This window comes from Microtus oregoni, unplaced genomic scaffold, assembly GCF_018167655.1.
Source record: "Microtus oregoni isolate MIOR12 unplaced genomic scaffold, Mior012 000004F_ref0000308, whole genome shotgun sequence".
In the NCBI taxonomy this organism is placed as follows: Eukaryota; Metazoa; Chordata; class Mammalia; order Rodentia; family Cricetidae; genus Microtus; species Microtus oregoni.
Genome location: NW_024543063.1, coordinates 9,076,521 through 9,103,424, shown reverse-complemented (window position 1 = coordinate 9,103,424; position 26,904 = coordinate 9,076,521). Strand labels below are relative to the sequence as shown.

At 47.1% G+C, this 26,904-nt stretch overlaps 1 protein-coding gene across 2 annotated transcripts; it reads left to right on the top strand.

The window, feature by feature from the left end:
- Positions 1-52: 52 nt before the first annotated feature.
- Neu2 (neuraminidase 2) lies at positions 53-26,904 on the top strand. 2 transcript variants are annotated; one of them, XM_041650605.1, is made up of 3 exons: positions 53-151; positions 23,994-24,205; positions 25,607-26,904. In XM_041650605.1, exons 1-3 carry the CDS (start codon positions 145-147, stop codon positions 26,543-26,545), a joined length of 1,158 nt encoding a protein of 385 aa, XP_041506539.1. In that variant the 5' UTR covers positions 53-144; the 3' UTR covers positions 26,546-26,904. The 2 variants fall into 2 exon arrangements, with proteins under 2 accessions (XP_041506539.1, XP_041506541.1); XM_041650607.1 differs by lacking the exon at positions 53-151 and adding an exon at positions 18,135-18,264.

Here is a 26,904-nt window from a genome sequence, read left to right as displayed (position 1 = left end):
CTCCATTCCTGTGACAGGCACTTCCTGTCTGGGTGTTTACCTTGCTGGGTGCCCTGAGCCCAGGCAGGGTGGCAACCACATAGCTGCCCAGAAGCCAGGCAAGAGGGGAGGTGCCACCACTGGACATGACCGGAATGCCCCTGGATGCAAGGTAATACTGAAAGCAGACTAGAAGGGGGAGTCCCCACAACTGGCTGACCCGCACCCTGAGCCTGAGGTTGGGAAAAGGTTTAGGTTCTCTGGGGTTCTAGTCACTTTTGTGTGAGTATGCATACATGTGTGAGCAGGTGCACACACACACACACACACACACACACACACACACACGCGTGTGCATGTAGAAGCCAGTGGTGAACGCAGGCATCTTCCTCTATTGCTCTCCACCTTATCGTTTCCTTATTGAACCAGAATTCACTAGCTGGCCAGCCCCCAAATCTCATCTTCACCCTCCTGTCTCAGCCCCCTGTTGTGGGGATTAAAGGAACACACATTTAATAAAAAAAATTGGCCAGCTTTTTATATGGGAATTATGGATCTGAACTCAAGTCTTCGTGTATATATGACAAGTACTTGGTCAACTAAGCCAGCCCTTCTAATCACTCCTTTTCATGGCCATCAGGGCTCAACTTGACAGCTTCCAGGCAGGGGACACCAGCTGCTCTTTGAGGGGTCTTAATCAATTATGACTATCATAGTGAATTATTATTAGTGGCAGCTTCCTTCTGCCTGGTGTTTACCACATGGCAGACACTGAGCTCGGCATATTGTTTAACCCCTCTGTGTAGCCCTGAGCTCTCGTTGTAAGCTGAGAATTAGGTCCATTTTAAAGACACATATGCTTATAGACGTGGGTCATCTTGCCCAAGGCCACGTGACTAGTAAGCTGCTTCAGGATTTCAATCCAGATCAGCTGGAACCAAAGCCTTGGCTCTTAAACCACAGTCTTCATTCATCAATGTTATTAGCCACACTGGCCGTATTTATGTAAGCTTCATATGAGCTATTGTCTTTGTGACCTACCACTGGTAACAAATTAACCCAACCTGTACTGCCAAGAAGCAGAGCATACTTGTAATCTGGGCTTCTGTGGGCCAGGAATCTGGGCAGGACTTGGCCACATTCTCCGCTCAGGGTTTCTCACTGGCTTGAGTCAAGGTGGCTGAGGGCCAGGGCTCCTTTCAAGGCTGTAAGGGAAAGGCTCCTCTTCCAGGCCTCATGGGGTTGTTGACAGACCCGTGTTCCTCCTTGGGGGTTGCTAGACAGAGGGTCCAGTTTCCTGCTGAACAAGGCTGGGTGCCTGCTGTGTTTTGTTTGCCTCTCTGTCATGGCAGCTTGCTTCATTGAGTGTGCAGAAGATTCCAGGAGATGACAGTCACAGCCTCTCTCTCTCTGTGCTTCTCTCTCCCTTCTTCCCTCCCTCTCGCTCTTCCTCTTTCTCTCTCTCTCTCTCTCTCTCTCTCTCTCTCTCTCTGTGCGCATGTGTGTCTCCACTTTATTGAGGTAGGGGCTGTCATTGGACCTGGAACTAGCCGATTTCATTCCCAGGGATCACGTGTCTCTGCTTCCTGCATGCTGGGAACAGCCATGCCCACCTCGCTTTCATGGCCTGGAAACCTAAGCTCTACTCCTCATGTTTGCATCCCAAGCTCCATCTCAGCCTCGCAGACTTGTGTGATGTGCTCATGGAAATGACATTAAGTGGCACCCCATCACGTTGCCATGTCCTGCTTGTCAGAAAGCAGATATTAGGTACAGCCCACCCGTCACAGCAGGACACGGACGCAGGAAGTGGGCATCATTGAGTCCCGGCTATCTGCTTACTATGACGTCTGACTGCCACAAAATGTTGCTTTTGGTTTAGCCACTGAAAGCCAGATGGAAGTAATATCCCATCATTCATCCCTTCATTTTAAAAATAAGGCATCTGTATTTAAATTAACTTACAAATCAAATATTACACACACAGCTAGATTAAGGCAGTCACGGAAACCCTTGCCCAGTCTCAAACTCTCTCTCTCTGTCTCTCTCTCTGTCTCTCTCTGTCTCTCTCTCTGTCTCTCTCTGTCTCTCTCTGTCTCTCTCTCTCTCTCTCTCTCTCTCTCTCTCTCTATATATATATATATATATATATATATATACAGACACATAACACACATAACAAACAAACAAACAATAACTCTGACCCAGCTAGTCCATTCTGGGCATATGCTCCAAAATTCCTTATCTTATTTCAGAGATGTTTATATATCCATGTTTGGTGCTGTTTTATAGCAAGAAAGTCGGGCTGACCTAGACGTCTGCCAACGGATGGATAATGAAAGCATAGCAATGCACAAAATGGAATATTATTTGCTTATGAAGAAAATGAAATTTGCAGGCAAGTGTGTTGTGGGATATTTGTACACTGTGTGAAGATATATTGCTGTGATTGGTTTACTAAAGAGCTGAACAGCCAATAGCTAGGCAGGAGGAATAGGCAGGACTTCCCGGCAGAGAGAGAGGAAATTGGTGATGAATCTAGGCATGCGTGTGAGAGAGACGTGAGCGAGATGGCAGGTGACATGAATGAAGGAGGGTGGGCGGTAGGTGAGAGAATGGTAGATTAATATAAGTGGGTTAATTTAAGTTATAAGAATTAGGAACAAACCTTACCTAAGGCCAAGCTTTCATAATAAATAATAAGTCTCTGTGTCATTATTTGGGAGCTGGCTGGCGGGACAGAGAAAGATTAGTTACAAAAGTGGATGGAATCAGAGAATATAATACTCAGTGAAGTGACCCAGACTCAGAAAGAAAAAGAAAAGATGGCTTTTCTCCCTCATATGTGGTCCTAGCACGAATCATACACGTGTGTATATGCAAACAGGTGTAAGTGTGTGAATTAATTTATATAATTATCGCCACTATCTTGTGATGAGGAAGCCAGATGTACAGAGGTTAAATAGTTTGCCCAAGGTCACATGCATTTCCCTGAACACACAGAGATGACGGTCATGTATTTCTCTAAAAAAAAAAAAAATAAACATTTCTGTTCAAAATTAAGGTCAACCTCCAAGTGCCACGAATGAATGGCTAATTCTGTTGTTACTCCGATACACTCTTATGATAACCTCTGTGGTCTTTAATTGCTTTCTTTACTTTATGTGTGTGTCTCTCTGTGTGTATGTCGCATGCATGTGGATGCCTTTGGAGACCAGAAGAGGGTGTTAGACTCCCTGGAGCTGTAGGTCCAGGTGGCTGTGAGCCACCTGATGTGTATGCTGAGAGCTAAACTCAGGTCCTCCACAAGAACAGTTGGTGCTCCTTCTTCCCTCCCTCTCTCCCTTCCTCCCTCCCTCCCTTCCCCCTCCCTCCTTCTCCTTCCCTCCTTCTTTCCCTTCCTCCCTCCCTCTTTCCCTCTCATCTTCCTCCCTCCTTCCCCTCCCTCCCTCCCTTCCTCCCTCCCTCCCTTCCTTCCTTCCTTCCTCTCCCCCCTCTTTCTTTCAAATCTGTGCACATGCATGATGTTTGTGTGTGAGACCATGTTCACGAGTGAGGTGGGCATACATGTGCCATGGCATGTTTGGAGGGCCGAGGACAACCTGGAGTGTCAGTCCTCACTTTCCAAGATGTTTGAGAACGGGTCTCTTGCTGGTCACCACTGTATACATCAGGCTCAATGGCCCTGGATCCCCCAGAGCTTCCTGTGTCTTTGCCTCCCATCCCAACCGCATGAGTGCTGGGATTCAGACCCTGTTCCCACATCCAGCTATGCATGAGTTCTGAGGTCTGAACACGGGTACTCACATTTGCTCACCAAGCTACCCCCTCCTTTTGTTTGTTTAAAACAAGTACATACGAGAACACAAGAATCTGAACCCTGTGGGTGCAACAGCAAACTTGAAAAGAACTTTCAGTGCCAAAGTTGAAAAATGCCCCAGGCTGTGGAGAGAAATTAGAATTGCCTATGGGGAAATAGAAGCATGCACTGGGGCCACTTATGAGGTCTAACTCTTAGCTACTCCTGATAACCAGAAATCCCAACACGGAAACTGAGAAAGATATTTGAGAGTCTCCAAATCCTTAAATATAGAAAGAGGCAATTATGGGGGAGAGAGGCTATGTAACCCCAAACACCAGTAAGAACGATTCATCTGAGCACCCCGTGAGGGTGAGCTGACCCAGGAAAGCACTTGGGGCAGCCTGACATAAAGGGTAACTCAAAGAAATGAGAAGGGGGACAAAAAGAAAAATAGAAACAATAGAAAAACAGAAAACCCAGATTCTAAAAGCAATCATGTGAACTTTTACCCCCACTATGATTCCGGAGTATGGAAATTAAATATTTTCTCCCTTTTTTTGTCAAATAATAATAACCGAGCAAGCTAGACATCCATAAATGTGTGAGCTGACCAGAGGCAGGGGTTAGAACTGGCTGTGTGTGAAGCCGGGAGGTGTTCCGCTGGGTTTGCCGTAAGGAAGCACCATGGGTTAGAGCCCTTAAACAATAGAAATTTATTGCTTTACAGTAGTAGAGCTCAAAGTCTGAGATCAAAGATCCAGTAGTGTTGGTTGTGTTTGAGGCCGCTCTCTTTTGAAGTCCAGAAGAACAGGGCCAACAGGTTTGGCTCTCAACTTGCAGATGCCTGGGTTCGTGTGGTTTTTCTTCTGTGTAATGTGATGTGTAACATCCCCTGCTTATAAAGGCATCAGCCAGACCCCAGCCTGTACCTCATTTTATCTTTTCTCTTCGTAGACCTGTCTCCAAATGCAGTCACACTCTGAGGTACTACAAGTTAGGTCATAGACACCGGCTTAGGGTGTCTAAGCTTGGGGGGGAGGGGTTACTCAGCTCAGTCTGTGGTATTCTGAACTCCTGTTTTTTTGTTTGTTCGTTTTTTGTTTTTTGTTTGTTTTTCACATTTAAGTCCAGTTCTGCAAATTTTGGGGGGTGTGATATTGGTCTAGGTGCCTTGTTTCCTTCTTTGTAAGCAGACGTGACAGTGTCTGTGAAGTGGGGCTGCTATTAGAATTAAACACATCCATGGCTATAAAGCTTTAAAATAAGCACATGGCCAAAACGATGGTTCAGCGGTTAAGAGCACCTGCTGCTCTTCCGAGGACCTGGGTTAGATTCCCAGCGTTCACATGGCAGCTCATACCTGCCTGTAACTCCATTTCCAGGGGATCCCAGGTCCTCTTCTACCCTCTCTAAGGACCAGGCATGCACATGCAAACTCATATACACGTAAATGAACACTCCCACACACCAGACTTCTCTGACTCCCCAAGGGAGGCCTTACCCCCTCTGAGGAGTGGAGGAGGGGTGGGACTGGGGAAAGTAGAGGGTAGGAGAAGGGGAGGGAAGGGGAACTGGGGTTAGTATGTAAAATGAAAAAAAAATTTAAGCCAGGCGATGGTGGCACACGCCTTTAATCCCAGCACTTGGGAGGCAGAGGCAGGCGGATCTCTGTGAGTTCGAGACCAGCCTGGTCTACAGAGCTAGTTCCAGGACAGGCTCCAAAGCCACAGAGAAACCCTGTCTCGAAAAACCAAAAAAAAAAAAAAAAAAAAATTAAATAAAAAATAAATTTAAAAATTAAGTACGAAATATTTAAAGTAATAAAGATAGGAAACCTATAAAACAAGAATGGGAAATTTTTGTGGCTCCAGAAATCATTCTCGGGAACAGAGGGGTGATGGTCAGTCTTCTGTATCTTTTTCCATCTGACAAGGGACAGAGTTCTCACCTAGGAGGAACCATAACATTCTCCCTACTCTATCTCTTGGTCAGAGACAAGGCTTTGGATTCCCTATGGTAGGAGTTGGCTGGAATCCCTGTATCGTAAGTTTAACACAGACTTTACAAGATCTAAGCAAGAAGAACCAATGGCCAAGAAAGGGTAAGAGCTAAGAGCCAAGAAAATCTTGGCCGTGTTTGTTCCAAGAGAATCACCCTTGTATAGTTTGCTCTTGAGTAAGTGTAATCCCTTAGGTAGTTAAACATTTTTTTTAAAATTTTAATTACTTATAAAAGCAGATTCAGAGAACAAAGGAGAAATTATAAGACTAAAAACATTAAAGAAAATCCTAACTACCTGGGTGAAATGGTGCACACCTTCAATCTCAGCACTCAAGAGGCCAAGGCAAGCAGATCTCTGTGGCTTCCAGGTCTATATAGCAAGTTCCAGACCTCCTATGGCCATGCAGTAAAACCCTGTCTTAAAAAGAAATTTGAACTAGACAACTTTATTTTTTTTTTAAATTTAGACACAAATTTTGATTTAGTGATTTGGGAAATAGGCTTGGGAAAAGTCTTGAATGAAGCATCAGGCAGTAATGAGACAGAAACTATGATAAAGGTTCAAAACCAGCCACAGAATAAATCACAACAATGTAGGAGCCATTGTGAGGGAGAGCACCAGAAGTGGAGGAGAGAGTATTCAGAGAAATAATAAATGAGGAGTCTTCAGAGTCGAAGAGAGAGCCCCCAGTTTGAAAGGACGCTGGGTCCTAGACCAGGTCAGCGGAATTCACAACCAAATTCACATCCAACCCGGAACGCAGCTGCAGGATACCAGAGATAAAGGGGAACACCCTAAATGCCTTCCAAGAACAGACAGATTCCTGCAGTCATGTCCTGTTCCCATAAGGTTTGACACACTTCCTACCTCCCTTCCAGGGATGTTGCTGAGATGGTTAGCACTCTGCTGAGATGTTCTGTCTCTGCCTCAAGACATTTTCCTTTTCCTCCCCTGGGCCACCTCAAGAGGTTCTCCTGACCCCGCTTGTCCTCTCATCTCTTCCTCGGTGAGCCCTGGCAATCTGCTCTGCTGTTGTCCCTGCCTTTCCCAGCTCAGTTCCTCCCACATATTAACAGGCAATTCTGAGATTTCCACTGTAACGTTGTTGTCTCTTCCTTCCCTGTGAGCGTGGTGCTAGCTATGCTGAATGTGTTCAACAACATTTTGTTGAGGCAAATTTGGAGTCCGTATTAAGGGACTTTATATAGATTTGCAGCACTGGGGTTAAGAGAAAGAAAGGCATTGAGGAAGAAAGTGAGACACACCCACGCTGTAGAACGTGGATGTGGGCTTCTTAAAGGAGAATCACCCAACGAATGTTCTTTTTCTTAATTTTTAAATTTTTTATTGTTTTTATTGAGTTATATATTTTTCTATGCTCCCCTCCCTTCTTCCCCCCTCCTGTTATACCCTCTCCCATGATCCCCATGCTCCCGGTTTACTCAGGAAATCTTGTCTTTTTTTACATTCCATGTAGATTAGATCCATGTATGTCTCTCTTAGGGTCCTCTTTGTTGTCTAGGTTCTCTGGGGTTGTGAATTGTAGGCTGGTTTTTCTTTGTTTTATGTCTAAAAGCTACTTATGATTGAGTACATATTATATTTGTCTTTCTGGGTCTGGGTTACCTCACTCAATACGATGTTTTCTAGATCTATATACATTTGCCTGCAAATTTCAAGATGTCATTTTTCTCCCCGCTCTGTAGTACTCCGTTGTGTAAATGTACCACATTTTCTTCATCCATTCTTTGGCTTAGGGGCAATTAGATTGCTTCCAGGTTCTGGCTATGACAAATAATGTTGCTATGAACATAGTTGAGCATATATTCTTGTGGCAGGATTGAGCATCCTTTGGATATATACCCAAAAGTGTTATTGCTAGGTCTTGAGGAAAGTTGTTTCTTAATTTTCCGAGAACTCGCCATACTGATTTCTAAAGCAGCTGTACCAGTTTGCACTCCCACCAGCAATGCAGGAGTGTTCCCTTTACCCCACATCCTCTTCAGCATAAATTGTCATCAATGTTTTTGATTTTGGCCATTCTTGGAATCTCAGAGTTGTTTTGATTTGCATTTCTTTGATGCCTAAGGATGTTGAACATTTCCTTAAGTGTCTTTCAACCATTTTAGATTCCTCTGTTGAGAGTTCTCTGTTTAGGTCTGTACCCTATTTTTCATTGGATTATTTGTTCTTTTGATGACCAATTTCTTAAGTTCTTTGAATATTTTGGAGATCAGTCTTCTGTCCAAAGTGGGGTTGGTGAAGATATTTTCCCATTCTGCAGGCTGCTGTTTTGTCCTGTTGACTGTGTCCTTTGCTTTACAGAAGCTTTTCAGTTTCAGGAGGTCCCATTTATTAATTGTTTCTCTCAGTGTCTGTGCTACTGGGGTCATATTTAGGAAGTGATCTCCTGTGCCAATGTGTTCAAGTGTACTTCCTTCCTTCTCTTCTATGAGGTTCAGTGTGGTTGGTTTTATGTTGAAGTCTTTGATCCATTTGGACACGAGTTTTGTGCGAGGTGATAGATATGGATCTATTTTCGTTCGTCTATATGTTGATATTCAGTTATGCCAGCACTATTTGTCGAATATGCTTTCTTTTTTTCCATTTTATATTTTTTGCTTCTTTGTCAAAAATCAAGTGTTCGTAGGTGTATGGATTGATATCTGGGTCTTCGATTCGATTCCATTGGTCTTCCTGTCTGTTTTTATGCCAATACCAGGCTGTATCTCTGTAGTAGAGTTTAAACTCAGGGATTGTGATTGATTTATTGTACAGGATTGTTTGGGCTATCCTGGGTTTTTTACTTTTCCATATGAAGTTGAGTATTGTTCTTTTGAGGTCTGTGAAGAATTTTGCTAGAATTATGATGGGCATTGCATTGAATCTGTGGATTGCATTTGGTAAGACTGCCATTTTTACTGTGTTAATTCTACCTACAAAGAACATAGGAGATCTTTCCATTTTCTGGTGTCTTCTTCAACTTTTTCTTCAGAGATTTACAGAACACCTTCAGTAGTGTAGCAGAATACAAGATCAATGCACTGAATGTTCTTAAACACTTACTCTGTTGCTCCTTTGAACCTACATATAAGTTAAGCTTACGCATGGACTCAAGCATATCCACATAAGTGTGTTATTTTTTCCACTTGGTGATCCAGTTAGGACAGAGTCAGCAAGCACCCACTCTTATTCCATGCTTTAATTTTTAAAACGTGTTCCCATGTCCATGTGCATATATGTGTGCATGCATTTGGAGGCCAAAGGACAACCTCCCATATTGTTACATGCTATCCACCTTCCTTTTTACTTTTAGCTTATTAGTACTAAGATTGCTATCGCTGGCATTTTGAGACAAGGTCTCTCTATGTATTTATGTAGTCCTGACTATCCAATACTTGCCATGTAGATCAGGCTGGATTTGAACTCACAGAGAACCTCCTGCCTCTGTCTCCTGAGTTCTGGGATTAAAGAGGTGAGCCACCATATTTAAAGGGGTGGCTCACCATATTACTGTCAGCCATATTTTAAGATGGGGGTCTCTCATTGTCTTGGAACTTACTATTTAGGCTAGACTGGCTGACCAGAGAGTCCCAGGGCCCCTCCTTTTTTTTCTCTGTCTCTTGAGATTACAAGCGTGCATGCCAACACCCACAGATTGCTGTGTGAGCTCTGGGGATCCAACTCGGGTCCTCGTGCTTGCTGTGCCCGCTGAACCATCTCCCCAACCTCTCAAGCCACATTTCAGTACTTTCGTTAAATGCACGGCTATTGTTAAAGGCGTGGGTCAGAGTTGGGAGGGTACTCTCAAGTTTTCAGGTTCTTGCATCCCAGGATGAGGAACCGTACCAAGGAAACCCAGTAAAGTGGAGGAAATAGAGACATTTTTTTAAAATATTTATTTATTTATTTATTTATTTATTTATTTATTATGTATACAATATTCTGTCTGTGTGTATGTCTGCAGGCCAGAAGAGGGCACCAGACCTCATTACAGATAGTTGTGAGCCACCATGTGGTTGCCAGGAACTGAACTCAGGACCTTTGGAAGAGCAGGCAATGCTCTTAACCACTGAGCCATCTCTCCAGCCCCTAGAGACAGTTTGTTAAGAAAGAGAAAGACACTCCTGAGATTGGGAGCGAGCTCAGGTGCTGAGAAAGAGCTCAGAAGCAGGAAGCAAGGAGTCTCATGACCCTAGACAGGTCCTCTCCAGACCACCCACCTTCCCTCGCTTTTGTACATTGTATACTCTTTGGTGCCTGCTCTGTGGGTGATCTGGACTCGGGGAGAGAAGGTTCCACAGACTTTCTGCCAACTGGCTTCTTTGTGTTAATATTGATGTTGCTCACTCTGCATTCCTATCCTAAGGCCACCACGCCCCACTAAGAGCTGTGATCCCAGAAAGCTTTTGGGGAAGCATACAGTAACAGTCAGTCTCTGTTCATCTTCAATGCTGATAAGAGACAGAATCCCTCTCCAGGAGGGACTGAAAGCTTCTCTTCCTGTTTTACGCATTGGTTGGAGATGAGGAGGCTTTAGCTTCCCTGTGGCAGAAGCTGGCTGAATCCCTTCATCTCAAGGAGTTTAATTTGAAATTGCCGTGCACCCTAGAAGTCACAGATTTTTACAGGACTAAAATACAAGGCTTGTGTATGGGTTTGTACACAAGAATGCACAAACCCTCGGAGGCTAGAGATGACACTGGGTCCCTGGAACTAGAGTTTTAGGCAGTTGTAAGCAACTCCATATGGGGACTGGGAATCGAATCCTAAGTGCTGAGCCATCTCTAGGCTCTAATTTAATTTGAAAACATTTGCAATACCACGTTTGCATATAATATGCTATCATTCCATACCGCCCCACCTACTTCTACACCCCTCTACTTTCTCCTGGTTAGTCCCTCTCCTCCCCTTGAGCCTTCTTGCTTGCTCCCTCTTCCTCCCTTCCTCTCTTTCCCCTCCCTCTCTCCCTCCCTCCTCCCTGTCTCCGTCCCTTCCCAATCCTTTGATTCCTACAGTCCTTCCACCTCCCCTTCCACAGTGTTCCCTGGACCCTGGAGAGGGTGACATGCATGTCCCATTTAGGGTTAAGTACTCAGCTATCACCAGCTCTCAGCACTTGGACCAGTCATGGGTCCATGCTTTGACCATCTCTTTACGATTTACAGCTATTGACAAAACTCTTATTCCAGTTCTTGAGACTGCATGGTAGCATGTAGTTCAAGGGACACTATGTGAGGAAAGAAGTACCAGGAGCTCCCTCTCCTCTGCCCTGATCCCCAAGATCTATGGCTTGGAGCTCTGCTTCCCAGCCAGCCGACCTGAGTCACTGGTGGGTCTGAGCAGTCCTGGGAGAATTGGAACGGCTGCTTTGAATGGCCTGCTCTTCTGCAGTTACCTTGCCTGGCGTTTAAATCGGTTGCCTGTGTTGTCCTTCTCCCAGGACCAGGTCCCTGCTATGAGCGTGCCAGAGGCTATTTCTCTTACCTCCGTGGAATAAGGTCTGCCTCCTTAAGAGCTCTAAGAATAGTCCCAAGTTATTGAGCAACTAGGCTCAGAGAAGGAGCTGGCTTATGTGACTAGTGGTTTTGGAGTCTTCTGTTTAAATCCCCATTCAGGCTAAAAGAGAGAACAAGCTGGCCCCGCCTCCCCCATCTGGATTACAAGCTCAAAGAAACTGCCTTATTACCTGGGGAATTATCTCCATGCTCCCTGGGACAGGACTGTCCACAGCAAATGCACAGAGAGGACCTGAGAGGAATTAAGGTATGATGTAGCAGAAGCGAATATATCACAGTTATAGAAAGAGGGGAGCTTAGTAAATTAGGAATGGCTTGGCCCTGGCACCCTACAAAGGTGGTGGGCAATAGGACCCCGTGGACGGCAAAGTCAGCATTTGTGCTGCCAATGCCCAAGCTTAGAACTGCCTCTGTCTGAGTCTGTCATTCCAGCCACGCTGCCCCGGGGCACCTGGGAAGGTGAAGAGATGACTGGATTGTAGGGGTAAATGGCAGGAGAGCAGAAAAGTCTGGGGTGTTTTGCACATGGACCCCAAGCAGCCGCGTGGATACCCCTGTCTTTTCTGGTCTCCACCTGTGGCCATGTAGGTGTTTGTGTGAGCACGGGCCTCTGTTTATGCTGTGGGGTTCAGCAAAAGAACCCCTTCATCTCCCAGACCCAGCACTGGGTTGCTATGGGCCCTGCCACAGCTTAAAGGTGGATCACCCTCAGCTCCCAGGAAGGTGCCTTTGAGTCTAAAGTTCTGAAGGCCTGACAGCTGCCAGCTCCCTCAGAAGTGTGTTTGCCTCTGAACAAGCTTAGGTAAGGTCCCTAGGGCAGGAGTAAAGTTTTAGGAGCACCCACTCCTGGCAGCAGAAGCTGAGGGAAGGAAGGAGAGGCAGGAGGGAAAAGGAGAGACGCCCCCACACTAGCAACTTCTCATGGAGCTTGCCCCAGACAGTGAAGGGTGTGCCCAGAAGAAAGAAACAAGGAACAGCCCAGACCCTACCTCCTGTCTGTGCCAGTTGTCAAAGGTGCAGAAGAATGTCAGGAGGGTACCCACCCAAGTTTCCAGGTTCTCATGCCCCAGAGTAAGGAACTGCACCAACGACGTGTGGTGGGTATTAAAAATAGTTTATTAAGAAAGAGGAGTTTCCGAGAATGGGAGCGGGCCAGTGAGGGGGGTCAGGAGTCTTGTGACCCTGTGTAGGTATGTGTGCAGCACCAACCATTTTTGCATACCGTAGGCATATCTCCGCAGGCTGTGTTTGTCACCCGTGGCTTGGGTAGGGAAAGTCCTCCAGTCTTTTAAGCCGGCTGGCTTCTTTCATGCATTATTCTCGTCTCTCTGCATGCCTTGCCTTTCTTCTTCTGTTCCATGAGTGGAACTGGTCTGTGCATGGAGGAGCACAAGAAAGTAAGCAAGTGTCACCTGTCTAACATCAGGTAAGACAGATCGCCAGGGGCGTTTCTTTGCTTCCTATAAGCCTGGGTGTGGCAGTGCATGCCTATAATCGCAGATATTTTTGTTTGTTATAATGCAGGTTTTTTTGTTTGTTTGTTTGTTTTGTTTTGCTTTTCGAGACAGGGTTTCTCTGTGGCTTTGGAGCCTGTCCTGGAACTAGCTCTGTAGACCAGGCTGGTCTCGAACTCACAGAGATCCGCCTGCCTCTGCCTCCTGAGTGCTGGGATTAAAGGCGTGCGCCACCATCGCCCGGCTAATTGCAGATATTAGGAAGCTAAAGGAGGAGAAGTATTAGTTGGAGGCCGACCTGGATACCTAGCAAGCTCCAGGGCAGCCTGAGCTACAGGTGAGACTCTCTCTGGAAAAACAGAGAGGTAAATATACGTTAAAATAAAAAATAATAATTCTACATGCAAAAGGTGTTTACTGTGTTTCATTTGTGGCACCGTGCTAAGTTTGGAGGATGCATCAGTGCGTGGTTTATTTGGTTTTATCTTTTAACAGAGTTTTGAGAGTTTAGTAAACTTACCAAAGTGGGGCCTTATTTGCCATCTTGTACCCTACTTTCTCTTGCATTTAAACAGAGCTTTAACTGTTTTTCTCTCTTTTCTGTGGCTTTTCTGAGGCACAATTTTATTCTGCAACCTAGAACTCACCTAGAACTCATCATTTGTAGCCTCTTGCGGGGACACTCTTGCCTGCACCTCCCAAGTGCTAAGATTACATGAGACACCATGTTGAGCCATTTCCTTCATCTCCTGTACTTACTTCACTCTGAATCAACTCTTCAGGGACCTACCATTCTTCTGGTGGGAAAATACGGGGTCAAAGCATTCACTTCAAGGACATTACCTGACCTACACCTGTAGGTCAAAGAAGGAAGTTTACTGGGGCCTTTTGTGTGGGCTAGCCTTTGGGTGGAGGTGGTGCTCTGAATGAGAATGGTCCCCATAGGCGCTTAGACTTGAATACTTGGTCATCAGGGAGTGGTACTCATTGAGAGGGATTAGGAGGTGGTGTCTTGTTGGAGGAAGTGTATCACTAGGGGTGGCCTTTGAGGTTTCAAAAGCTCCAGCCAGGCCCAATGGCTCTCTCTTTTCCTGAGGCCTGTGCATCTGGATATAGAACTCTTAGGAACTTCTTTTGTACCACACTCCCCACCATGATGCTAATGGACTAAAACTATGAAAATCTAAGCAAGCCCCAATTAAATGCTTTCTATTATAAGAGTTGCCTTGGTCATGGTGTCTCTTCACAGGAATGGAACACTGACTGGGACAGGGGGGCTTCCACGAAGAAATCCCAAGTCCACATTGACGGCTATCTTCCAGAACTCATGCGAGAGAGGCTAAGACCAGAGCATGAGGACCCAGAAGAGGCTATAGAGGTGGACCATTGTGACCAGGGAGGTGGGCAAGTGAGATAAACCTCCCAAGAAGTAAAGAACTGAATGTATCCTTAGCTCTGAGCCAGGGAACACTCTAGACCTGAGCAGCCAATGGGAAGATATCATGAAAAGACTTTGGTATAAAAAAGGAAATAAAAGAAAATCCTTTCTCCCTCCTTTTTTTAATTGATTTTTATTGAGCTCTACATTTTTCTCTGTTCCCCTCCTTGTCTCTTCCCTCCCCTTCAACCATCTCCCAAGGTCCCAATTTACTCAGGAGATCTTATCTTTTTCTACTTCCCCCTTTCTCCCTCTTTTGTCAAGACTAAGAAAAAAAAATATGATTTGAAACCAACTTGACTTTAGCTAGCTTTTGACGTGTCCTGTGTTCAGCCCATCCATGTCCTGCAATGGACTGGAACGAGGTGGTACATGCTTTTGGCTGTGTGCCCCAAGTGACTTGTCCCTCTGGGAAGGGCCCCGGAGCCTTGCACAAGTTGGGCCCAGAAGATATGAGCTCATCACCAGGGACTGACATCTACTGGGTCTCTAACCTACTGAATGCTAGGTTAAAGGTTAGACTGGTTATCTGGTCCAATCTCCATGGATGACAGCCATCTGCCCATCATGGAGACACCAATGGTGTGTCAGAAAGTACCTTAGATTAGAGCAAGCAAGGCACTGGAGATCTTAGCTCTCTGTAGGTAGCTGTTGAGCAAGAGGAAGGGGTGAGGAGGGTAATGAGATATATTTGGAAATTGACATGGCCATGAGAACATGTGTGGGTGTTTTTTGAAGGGAAAGGGAAATAGGAAAACTTTCAGAGGCAAAAATGAAGATTCTGTAAGTTACTTTGAAGTCATTCTTGGCCACAAAGATTAGTAAGAAAGGTGGCCTCCATCTTGGGTTGGATAGGATAGTTGCTCTTGCAGTATTTTCTGTGTGAGCTTGAGTTGGCCTTTGTGTTCTGAAAGAGTCTTTTCTAACTGCTATCAGATATATATGTGTCCTGACTGGGCTTTTAATTTTATTTATTTATTTAGTCAACTTGACACAGCTAGAGTCATCTGAGAAGAACCTCAGTTGAGCAAATGTTCCTTCAGATTGGCCTGTGGATAAGCCTCTGGGCATTTTCTTGATTGATGATTGATGTGGGAGGCCCTGTCACTGTGGGTGGTACGATCCCTGGGCAGGTAGAAAGTCTAAGAAAGCAAAGTGAACAAGCCAGGAGGAGTAAGCCAGTAGTCAGCGATGCTCCAGGGTTCTGCTTCCTGCCTTGAGTTTCTGCCCTGACTTCCTTTAGTGATGGAATAAGGTACAGATGGTTTTGCTCCTGGTGTGTGTCACAGAAATAAAAAAGCAAACTAAGAAAATGCGCGCGTCCCCTGTATCAGAGCCGTCTGGCTGATGCCGTGTTACGGTCAGGGTTTCGCAAAGGGGGCTCCATTCCGATTCTGAGCGCTTTCGCGTAGTTTAGGATCGACATGAGGTTTTTCATTTTTCAGAGAACCTGAGGTTCCAAGGGGTCATTTGGCTATCACAGCTGAGCCAGAATGGCAGCCAAGTTCTACGTGACTCCAACCTACTCCTCCCCAGGAACGTTACATTTTCCCAAACCCCAGGAAGTCTGCTCCCACTGAGCGCGTGTTGCTCAGTGTAACCATTTGTAAGAGACAACTTGACTCACGCTGTGATGCCCGAGGTCATCTCTGATTCAGGGGTGACGTCGGTGGTTGGTAGCTGGCAGACTTGTTCCAGACTAATGAAAGACAGCATCCTAATTAGGCCAGGGCTGGGCCTGGACGCTGACACAGTCCCCGAAGTGTGCCTTGTCAGATGAGTGGGAGGCACACAGGAGGACTCCTTTAGCTGTATATAGGCATGGACGGACAGAGGGGCTGAGACGGGAGTCAAGGCCAGGGAACGACAGGAGCCACGGTGACCTTTCTAGAAACCAGATTCCTACTGCCTCTCTCTGTCTTTACAAGCCCAGACCTCCCTGGATCCTGCTTGGCACACGCTCCTGGAGGTATGATGTGACTTATCTCTAAATTGACCCGTATGTCCCTCTGTTGACATAAACAGGAGTTCTTGCTGCCAGGGCATCGTCTGAAGTGATGTGGTACATGGGAAAGCTTCCAGTAGGATCAGTTTAACAAGCATGATGGTTTCACAGTATCTCAGCCCATGCTGGTGGAACACACACCTTCATGGGTTCTTGGGTACCTAGAGGGCATGTAGGTTGGGGACAGGTTGGGGAAGGGGGCTCAGATAAGCAAATGAGCAGCTGATTCTACTCTTGAATGGCTGGCTGTCGCTCTAAACAACTTCTTCTTCTTCTTCTTCTTCTTCTTCTTCTTCTTCTTCTTCTTCTTCTTTTGATTTTTCGAGACAGGATTTCTCTGTTGCTTTTGGAACCTGTCCTGGAACTAGCTCTTGTAGACCAGGCTGGCCTCAAACTGACAGAGATCTTCCTGCCTCTGCCTCTGCCTCTGCCTCCCAAGTGCTGGGATTAAAGAGCTCTAAACTTCTAAAGAAAGCTCTCAGTATGTCCATTACATGTGATTCAAGGCCCCTTTCAGTTTAGAATGGATCCAGGTGGAGTTGCTGAACTGGCTGGAGATGAGTTTTCTTGGGAGAGAGACTGATGGCTCTCTACACTTTGGACTGATGGCGCTGCCCAAGGCTGCCTTCCTGGTGCTGACCCTTGCCTAGGGTAGGCAACTGCCATCCCTTGGGGAAAAGGCCCCATTCCAGGACTGCAGCCAACAGGCAATAACTCAGAACGACTCAAAACTCACAGCCTGGCTCAGCCCTAAAGAAACAAGCTCAGAACAAAGGCTTTTCTGTGGATAGCAGCACAGACCTCGTCATCCTTCGCCATATTACTGACGTTTGGCTGTTCTTTGGGGTTCCGGAGGGCAGGGCCAGGGCCTGGTTGCTTGTGTTTCCTGGTATTTAGAAGGTGCCACTTTGCAAATTATCCGGCATCTCCTTGAAGAGAAGAGAACAAGTGAACCAGCAATGAGATCCCTGGCTTTGCAAGATCTGTGCCGGGCTGTACCCCAGGGGGAACGGAAGAGGAGGCAGCGAGACCCTTGGGTAAATGTCTTCGGGGTGTGTGGGCTGTGGAATCTGGCAGATCCAGGCCCAGAGCCACATGCCTCTACCACCTGAGGCTGTGTACTCGTGGGGAGCCACCTACCACCTTCCTGACCCACTTTTCAGTTTCCTCACAGCTGTGGCAGCTCCAACGCCTGCTTCCGTGGTTATGTGGGGGAAGCGAGCTTCCTCAGGGAAGACGCTGTGAGCTTGGTGACCACAGCAGTGAGTACCAGTCAGCCTTGGGTAGCCTTAGGGAGGCCCAAACGAAATCTCTGTTATACAGTCCTTTCTGATCTATTGGCAGCTTCTTGCCTTGAACATGATGGTGTCAGTTTCTCGTTGCTGATCTACTCTCAGGCTTGGCTTACACTGAGACCCTCCCCCTCCAGGTCCCGTCCAGGCTCATCCGCTGCTGATGGATGGGATCTCTGTGGCTGCCTAGCTTAGTCTGCTGCTTCCTATGAGGAAAGAGAAACTTTTCCAACTGTGAATAATCTTTTAGGGGGTGACTAAGGTCAGAATCTGAGTTTGGGTGAGTGTGGAGGCCGGAAGTCAACCTTGGGTGTCATTCTTCAGGGTCTCTCGAGACCTTTACTGGGAACTCATACTTTAGCTCAGCTGGCTGGCCAGGGAGTCCCAGGGATCTGTCTGTCCCTGCTTCCCCAAGGATTACAAGCATCCCGTGTCACGCCTGGCTTTTTACACAGGTTCTTAGGGTGGACTTCAGGTCCTCATGCTTCTGAGGCAAGCGTTTTATCGACCGAGTCATCTCTCTCCAGCCTCAGAATCTGGGTTTTTGACTCTTGATTTAGTTCTGTTCCCACTGTGTCATCTGGAGGCAACTGCCACTGTTGGGAGTAGAGCTGTGTCAAGGGACCCCAGAGGGCCCTACGCACTTGCTCACGTGCTGAAGATGGAGTTCGAAAATACCTTTTCACTCGGCTTGGCTACTTAGGCATTGGTGACGTCATACTGATTTCTACCACGTGGGGGTGTCAGGACGATTCGATGATGAATAAATATTTGTAAGTACCAAAATTTCTAAATGCAGTTCACAAGGATTTCTAGAAACATCGGGTACTTAGAGAACACAAGGTCTTTGGTAAGGAGCACCCGGGTGGGGGTTGGGAAATTGCTAGTGGGTGTGTGAGTTTGGGCTGGAGGGGTGGGTAAGACACCTCGTGCTCACTTTGAAGTCCTTTTCGCCCAGGTCTTCTCCACCCCTGGGCTCAGTCTTGTCTCTAATGTACAGGGAGTGACTGCTTAGAGATGAATGTCCTGTGGCTGGACCATGATTAGCAGGCATCTGCTGTTCTCTGGCCTCTACTACAGCATCACTGGGCATCGCAGGCTTGCAGAGGACAGGGGATCTGTGGGATAGATGAAGTAATTGCTGTCAAATGCTCAGCCAGACCCTAGCCTTGGCAAGCACCATGTAGATATTGGCGATAATATTGACCTTTGCATCCCTGATGAAATACTCACTTCACCAGAACAGGCTTCTTGGCCTATTTTATTTCTGGTCCATCCCAGGTTCCCAGAATACCACATGGCCCTGTGATGGGAATGACCGTGTTGGTTGCCATCCTTAAGGAGGCTAGACACTAAAGGAGGGATCTAGAAAACAGCCATGGACACTGTGGAAGCCAGGACCTAGCTTCTTATATAAGCACTGACCAGGCCTGACCTGGTTTGCTTGCTGTTTTTCTGATAAACACAGAGGGAGCCCAGGGAGAAAAGAGTTTATTCAGCTCACACATCCTCATCAGACGAGGAACTCACAGAGGCCATGGAGGAACACTGCTTACTTCTTGGCTTGCTTTCATGTCTTGCTCAGCCTGATTTCTTATACAACTCAGGCCATATGTCCAGTGGTACCTATAGAGAGATGAGGGCCCCCCACATTAAACACTGATCAAGAAAATGCCCCCACAGACACACCCACAGGCCAGTATAATAGAGGCAATTCCTCAGGTGCCAGGTGACCTCAGTTTGTGTCAAGTTGGCGAAAACTAACCAACACATACTCTTGATCATATTGCTTCTGCTGCCTCAGTCTCTAGGAGACAACATCACCACCACCAGTTTGGTCAATGTTACCTGTTTCATCCAGATCTCTATCCTGTCTCACATGGAGAACTGTAGCAGCCTCATCTGCTCTCTCTCCCTGAAACTGAGAAAGGAACTTCCCTAAAGTTGATTCAATTGCCTGCCGAAAAAAATCCCAGAAACCTTCCACTTGCCTCTAGGCTAAAATCTAACTCTTGTGACCAGTAAGGCTGTGCAAAGATGTTCAACACCATTAACTACTATGGGACACAACCCAAACTACACTGGGCTATCCCTGCGCAGCCACAAGATGGCTAGAATTGAAAAGACACAATGACAATTGCTAGCTACAGTGTGTGTGTGTGGTGTGTGTGTGTGTGGGGGGGGGACTGGAACTCCTTTCACACCCAGGGAAAAGATGGACGTGGTAAGCTAACGTGGAAGAGATTCAAAAGTAACTCAGGAGGGCTGGAGAGATGGCTCAGTGGTTAAGAGCATTGCCTGCTCTTCCAAAGGTCCTGAGTTCAATTCCCGGCAACCACATGGTGGCTCACAACCATCTGTAATGAGGTCTGGTGCCCTCTTCTGGCCTGCAGGCATACAGACAGAATATTGTATACATAATAAATAAATATTTAAAAAAAAAAAAAGTAACTCAGGAGTAGAGTGCTCACCCAGAATACTGAGGCTTTGTGTTTGATCCCCAGTACTGTGCAGCGCTGCATAAACCAGATTGCTGGGCCCAGGATCACACAATGATGGGAAACAGACCACCAAAGTCTATTAAACCAGAAGCAAGCTTTTTTTTTTTTTTTTTTTTTTTTTTTTTTTTTTTTTTTGGTTTTTCGAAACAGGGTTTCTCTGTGGTTTTGGAGCCTCTCCTGGAACTAGCTCTTGTAGACCAGGCTGGTCTCGAACTCACAGAGATCCTCCTGCCTCTGCCTCCCGAGTGCTGGGATTAAAGGCGTGCGCCACCACCGCCCGGCTCAGAAGCAAGCTTTATTCAGAAAAAAAAAAAAGGAGAAAAAAAACCCCACAGGGCACACAAAGCTTCTCAGCTATAGCCATGAGCACAGCCAGAGATGAGGCTTCTAAAACTGTGGCAATGGGGGCTGGTTTGGGGCCTCCTCTTATAGCAAAACCAAGCACCAGGTGAGGGTCAAAGAACTTTTACAACCTCAAGGTCAGTCTTAAAGTCACATTACATTTTAAGTTTTACAACTTTTGGTTATAGGACGTTAAGCTAGGATGTTTGAGAGAGCCTGCGGCCGACAGCTGCTTCTCACTGTCCCTGTAAGGATACAAGGCAGAGAGTAGCACATGGAGGAGAGGTAAAGATTAAGGGAATACAAGCAGAAGGTCCTATAGAGGCAACAGTTAGATGCTAACCTTTGTCCACAGTACCTGCCTAGCACACGTCTTTAATCCCAGCACTCGGGAGGCAGAGGCAGGCGGATCTCTGTGAGTTCGAGGCCAGCCTGGTCTACAAGAGCTGGTTTCCAGGACAGGCTCCAAACCTTGCGAGAAATCTTGTCTTGGAAAAACAAAAACAAAAGTTTACGTCTGCACACAGTGGCTGCCAGGATGTCTGCTCTTAAGACAAAGTGTTCGTTAAAGGTTAGCAGTGACTGCCAACTTTATTATTTTTCTAAAATGTGTTTGGACTTACAATTTTATATTTCTGTAGTCCTGGACCAGACCCTTCATTTCTATATTCTATTCCTGGACTCTTCAAGATGTAGCTGAACATGTCTGCAATCCTAGTCCCTGGGCAGTGAAGGCAGGAGGATCAGGAGTTTAAAGTCACCTTTGACTCCATATTGAGGCCCAGGCCAGTCTGGGCAACATATTTAAAAACAACGAATAAATAAATAAGTACTGGTGCATGCTGTAACATGAATGAACTTAGAAACAACACGTTAGGAGAAAGAAGCAAGGTACAAAGACCATGCACTGGGCGACTGTACTTGTATACGACGTACACAACAGGCAAAGCCAGCGATAGGACTGATGGTTTCCTGAGGCTTGGGCTGGGATAGAGCAGAATGACTGCCCGCAGTTACAGGATTTGTTGGTGGGCAAGGAAAACAACTGGATTAGATAGTGGCAATGTCTGCGCAGCCTTCGGATGGTCCTTTGAGAAGCTGAATTGTGTATCCTACGATCTTAAGCATCCCTTTTGGAAATGGAAAGTGGCCCTTCTCTGCAGGGTGGACCATCCAGGATACGCAGTCCCTAGTTCTAGCCAGAGGTCTCCAGCCCTCTCCCAGACCCCATCTTCTCTCTCTAAGCCACGGGCTTTTGTCACCTCACTGTGTCAGAGCCCTCTGATCCCTCCTCTTGGTTACTCTCAACCCCTGCAGTTGCTCTGAAATCACATTCCCCTCTTTGGACCCAAGGGCTGACTCAAGCTCCTTTCTAGTTCCTCCTGACAACTCCTCTGCCTTTCTAGTTCCTCCTGGGGACCCCTCTGACTCCCTTTCCAGTCTCAAGCTTCTTGGTGGATGTCCTTGGCTCCCCTCCCACATTATATACCCAAGGCCACTCATGGAAACGGAGAAAGCTTCGGCCCTGAATACATCTAAAACCAACATTTAAATCTGATTACATGGATGCTGAAGAATTCTCTTCAGGACCAGCTTTTCAGCCCTTGACGGAGTTCCTAAGACACGGAAACTTCAACTTTCTTCTCAGTTTTTTATCTTAATTGTATTCAGCTCTTTCCTATTAAGTTTTATGACAGTTGTATCCATGGAGCAAGATGGCAGTTGGCAGGCCTAGATTTTTTTTTTTGTTTAGTTTTTTTTTTTTTAACTGTCTCGGTCTAGCCCAGACTGGACTTGAATTCCAAACACTCTTCCTGCCTCAGCTTCTCATGTGGACATAAGCCACCCAACTTAGCTTCAAGTCTCTGCTTCAAAGCAAGTCTGTCTCCACCCATTGAACATTTTTCCTTAGCTAGCATCTGCCCTTCTAAACGTCATTCTGTCGCCATGTTCCAGTAACATTCACTGTGGCTTGAACACCTCTCAAAAGAGGTTAAAGACAAGTATTATTGAATAATGTGTTACACGGTAGAAAAATGTCGGAAAGCCCTGTCTCCTGCTTGCTGACCCCAGGCTTTCTTTTCCCTTCTCCAGAGGTTAAGGCATGGGTAAGACTTCATAGAAAGCTGGTGGCTCCCTTGGCAGAAATTGGACTGAGGTTTCTGAACTTGTAACAGCTTTCTTGTTGGATTTTCTTTTGGGCCTCCATCCCCCCCCCAAATAATGACACAGAGACTTATTATTAATTATGAGAGCTTGGCCTTTAGCTTAGACTTATTCCCAACTATCTCTTACAACTTAAATTAACATGTTTCTGTTAATCTATTTTCTGACACATGGCTTTTGACTTTTTCTCCATTCTGTGTGTCCACCTCCCTTCGTGTCTCCCTGGAGTTCCTCTCCAAGCCTAGATTCATCCCGAGTTCCTCTCTCTGCCTGGAAGTCCCACCTAACCTCTCCTGCCTAACTATTGGCTGTTCAGCTGTTTATTAAAGCGATCAGGTGCCTTAGGCATGCAAGGCAAAACAGCAACATCTTTACAGTTTGCTCAAATATCCCACTACAATTATGCTTAGCAGGGAAGAAAAGAAGTTTTTATGTTTCTTACGTTCATATGTTTTATGTCTTAGCCTTTGCTTTCCTGTCTGCAGACCAGGCTGGCCTCGAACTCACAGAGAGCCTCCTGTCTTGGTACCCGTGTGTTGGGAGTAAAGGGATGTGCTACCACCACTTGGCTTTTTATCTTAGCTTTTTTGTTTTGTTTTCCGAGACAAGATTTTGCTGTAGCTTTGGAGCCTGTCCTGGAACTAGCTCTTGTAGACTAGGCTGGCCTCGAACTCACAGAATTCAGCTTGCCTCTGCCTCCTGAGTGCTGGGACTAAGGCATATGCCACCGCCGCCCAGCTATATCTTATCTTAACATCTGTTATGTTCTGGGTAGGTAGGTAGGTCATCAAATACAGTCCTTGTTGGGGATAATCTTGGCTTCTGGTTCTCTCAGCCAATGGTGGTTATTCCAGCTAAAAAGTTAGCTGTCAACTCTTCGCCAACCATAGTCACCAAGTTATCCCCTGACTTCTCAATTCTTTTCAGCAAATGCGCACCATTTTTGTCGTTCATTTTCTTATACCTCTAGGGCTCCACCCAGCCCCATTAGTAAGTAAAGCCTCTCTCTCCAGATCCACAGCCACCCCCTGCCTGCCTCAGGGTGGCACCCACACAGTGGGGGCAGCTGGTATATCAGCCGCAGGCAGCTGTGGGAGCAGAGCCTGGGGAATGGAGGCATTTTCTTTTTCTCTGGAACAGCTTTCTAGGGCTCTGGAGTTATAAAAGGCTCTTGTGTGTCATTCCCTGGCATCCGGACAGCTGCAGAGTGCCACTCAGCAGGCTCTTCTACTCTACCAGGCTCGGCAGCAGAAGGTTGTCACAGATCTGTTGTGAGGGGAACGGGTGACTTATAGCAGGAACCTAATACAAAGCACACTTTTCTGTTCCTAGATGGAGTCCTGCCAGGGTTACTGCACAACCGGCAAATGGGGTCTTGGGATATGAGAAAGGAGACACAGGTCACCAGACAGGACCTGGCTTGCTGATCAGATGGGTATCACCTGTTTGGCACAGATATGACAGCAGACAATGAATCTTCTCTCCCTGCCCAGATCTCAAGCCCATGGCGACCTGCCCTGTCCTGCAGAAGGAGACACTGTTCCAGACAGGAATCTATGCTTACAGAATCCCGGCTCTGCTCTACCTGTCGAAGCAGAAGACCCTGCTGGCCTTTGCGGAAAAGCGCCTGACCAAGACGGATGAGCATGCAGATTCAATCGTCCTGCGAAGAGGAAACTACAAGACAGCCACCCGTCAAGTCCAGGTAAGGCAGGACCCAGCTGCAGTAACTCCAGCTGGGGTGTCTCAACACACAGCCACATAGGTGCTGGGCGCTGTGGAACAGGTCATAGATCTCAAAGAACACAGGGACAAGCTCATCCCTTGGTGACTGAGATGCAGATGGGATCTAGGAAGCCTGGGAGGGACCTGGAAACCCATCCAGGGACAGGATGGCCAAGAGGCTCCAGTGCCCAACCCAGATCTCACTGGGGCTCAAGGAGCAAGATTTGTTGGCTGACCACATGCTTCATCGCATGCCTGGCTGAGTGTCCCAGCATCCTTGAAAGCCCAAGGGAGGAGCGGTTCATTGTCATTTAACAGGAGTGGTACCCTCTGAGGGCAATTAACCTGGGGGCTGGGGATTGGATGATTGTGTACACTCATAACATTATGAGCTACAATTCCATGGTAGCTGTTCAGAGGATGGCAACAAAGTTTCTTTCGATTGGCACCTAATTGTGATACGCAGTCATGGCGCTTGAAGCAGATGGGGCTGAGTTCAAAGCCTGGGTCCGTTCCTTATTCAAGGGACGGTCTTAGGCAACTTGGCTACCTGATTTAGGGCCTCTCATTCTCAAACTATGAAATGAAGCTAATGGAGCTAGCTGCACTTCTCCTTCAGCACTGGGGAATCAGGCAACACAGTAGCCATCTGTCTTTAGACATAGTGTCTCTGCATGGGGTACCGTACTGGGGCAGCTGGTGCAGAATAGGGAGAGACAGTGGCTGTAGCATTGGCAGCAAGGAGGTTCAGTGTGGATTTTCACTATGAGTTCACTGGTGGAGTATCATAAGCAAGTGATGCAGGGGTGACCCTCATCTTCTGTCTTGGATAAACCAGCCTGATGTGGTCCATACTAAGCCTTTGCCTTTAAGAATGCTGGACCAGCCAGGAAGAGGAAGGATGGAGTTCCTACCATTACTACTTACAATTTTTTAAAAATCACATTTACTCGCTCATTTGTCTATATGTGCACACCCTGGAGTAAGATGGTTCTCTTGTTCCATCACATTGGCTGAAGATTGAGCTCGTCATCAGGTTTGGTGGCACAACCTTAACTTGCTGAACTGCCTGCTGGCTCCTGAGTCACTTTTGTGTCCTGGGGGTCTGGCACATCACGGGTGCCCTGCAAATATATGTTCGTGGGAAGCAAAGTAACAGAGCCTTCAGAAAGGGAAGTGGGGAGGGAGGGAGGGAGGGAAGGAGGGAGGAAGAGGAGCCTAGCCCTGACTGCTCTGGGTGGTAACCGGTAGGTGAAGCAGTCCCTTCGTGGCCTTTGATTCCATCTCTCAGAGACACCTGCCCCATGGACCCCCCAGGGGAGCTGCTGTCATTGTCACAAATAAGTTTGTGTCTCTCTTTTTCCTCTCCCCTCATACTCAGTGGCAAGCTGAGGAGGTGGTGTCCCAAGCCCGGCTGGAGGGCCACCGCTCCATGAACCCGTGTCCCCTATATGACAAGCAGACAAGAACCCTCTTCCTGTTCTTCATCGCCATCCCTGGGCATGTGTCAGAACACCACCAGATCCAGACCAGGGTTAATGTCACACGGCTATGCCACATCACCAGCACTGACCACGGGAAGACCTGGAGCCCTGTCCGGGATCTCACAGATACCACCATTGGCAACACTCACCGGGACTGGGCCACGTTCGGTGTGGGGCCTGGGCACTGTTTGCAGCTGCGAAACTCAGCGGGGAGCCTGCTGGTGCCCGCTTATGCCTACCGGAAACTACATCCTAGCCAGACACCTGCCCCCTTTGCCTTCTGCTTCCTCAGCCACGACCATGGGAACACTTGGGAACTGGGTCACTTTGTGTCCCAGAACACACTGGAGTGCCAGGTGGCTGAGGTTGGCACTGGAGCTCAGAGGGTGGTCTATCTCAATGCTAGGAGCCACCTGGGAGCCAGGGTCCAGGCACAAAGTCCTAACGGTGGCCTAGATTTCCAGGACAATCAGGTAGTGAGTAAGCTTGTAGAGCCCCCCAAAGGCTGTCACGGAAGTGTGACTGCCTTTCCCAACCCCACCTCAGCGGCAGATGCCTTAGACGTGTGGCTGCTCTATACCCACCCTACAGACTCCCAGAAGAGGACCGACCTGGGTGTGTACCTCAACCAGAAGCCACTGGACCCCGCAGCCTGGTCAGAGCCCACCCTGCTGGCCACAGGCACCTGTGCCTACTCGGACTTGCAGAACATGGGGAGTGGCCCTGATGGCTCCCCACAGTTTGGGTGTCTGTATGAGTCAGATAACTATGAAGAGGTCACTTTTCTCATGTTCACCCTGAAGCAAGCTTTCCCAGCAGTATTTGGTGCCCAGTGATTTCATTGCATGGGACCCAAAATCTTTCCTTGTGCTTCAAAACATCCATCTTTCCCCCTTTCAGCATTCTCTAGACTGGAGGCCAGCTCTTGGGCTCTTCCTCGGGAGTATGCAGAAAGCTTGGTCTCTTGGCTCTTCACAGGTTCTGTTGTTCTGGCTGCCACAGTGGATTTTATTTCCAGCCCAGAAATCAAAGGAGCCTGGCTTTCCCCAGGCTTTTGACAGGGAAGGTGGGGGCAGAATATACAGAGGCTGCTCTCCTGTGTGTCAGCTGTCACTACGCTAGCTTAGCCTGCCTCTTTCCCCACTCCTAGTTTTTCAGTGAGTTCTTAATAAATTATTCAACCCAGCCTATTTCT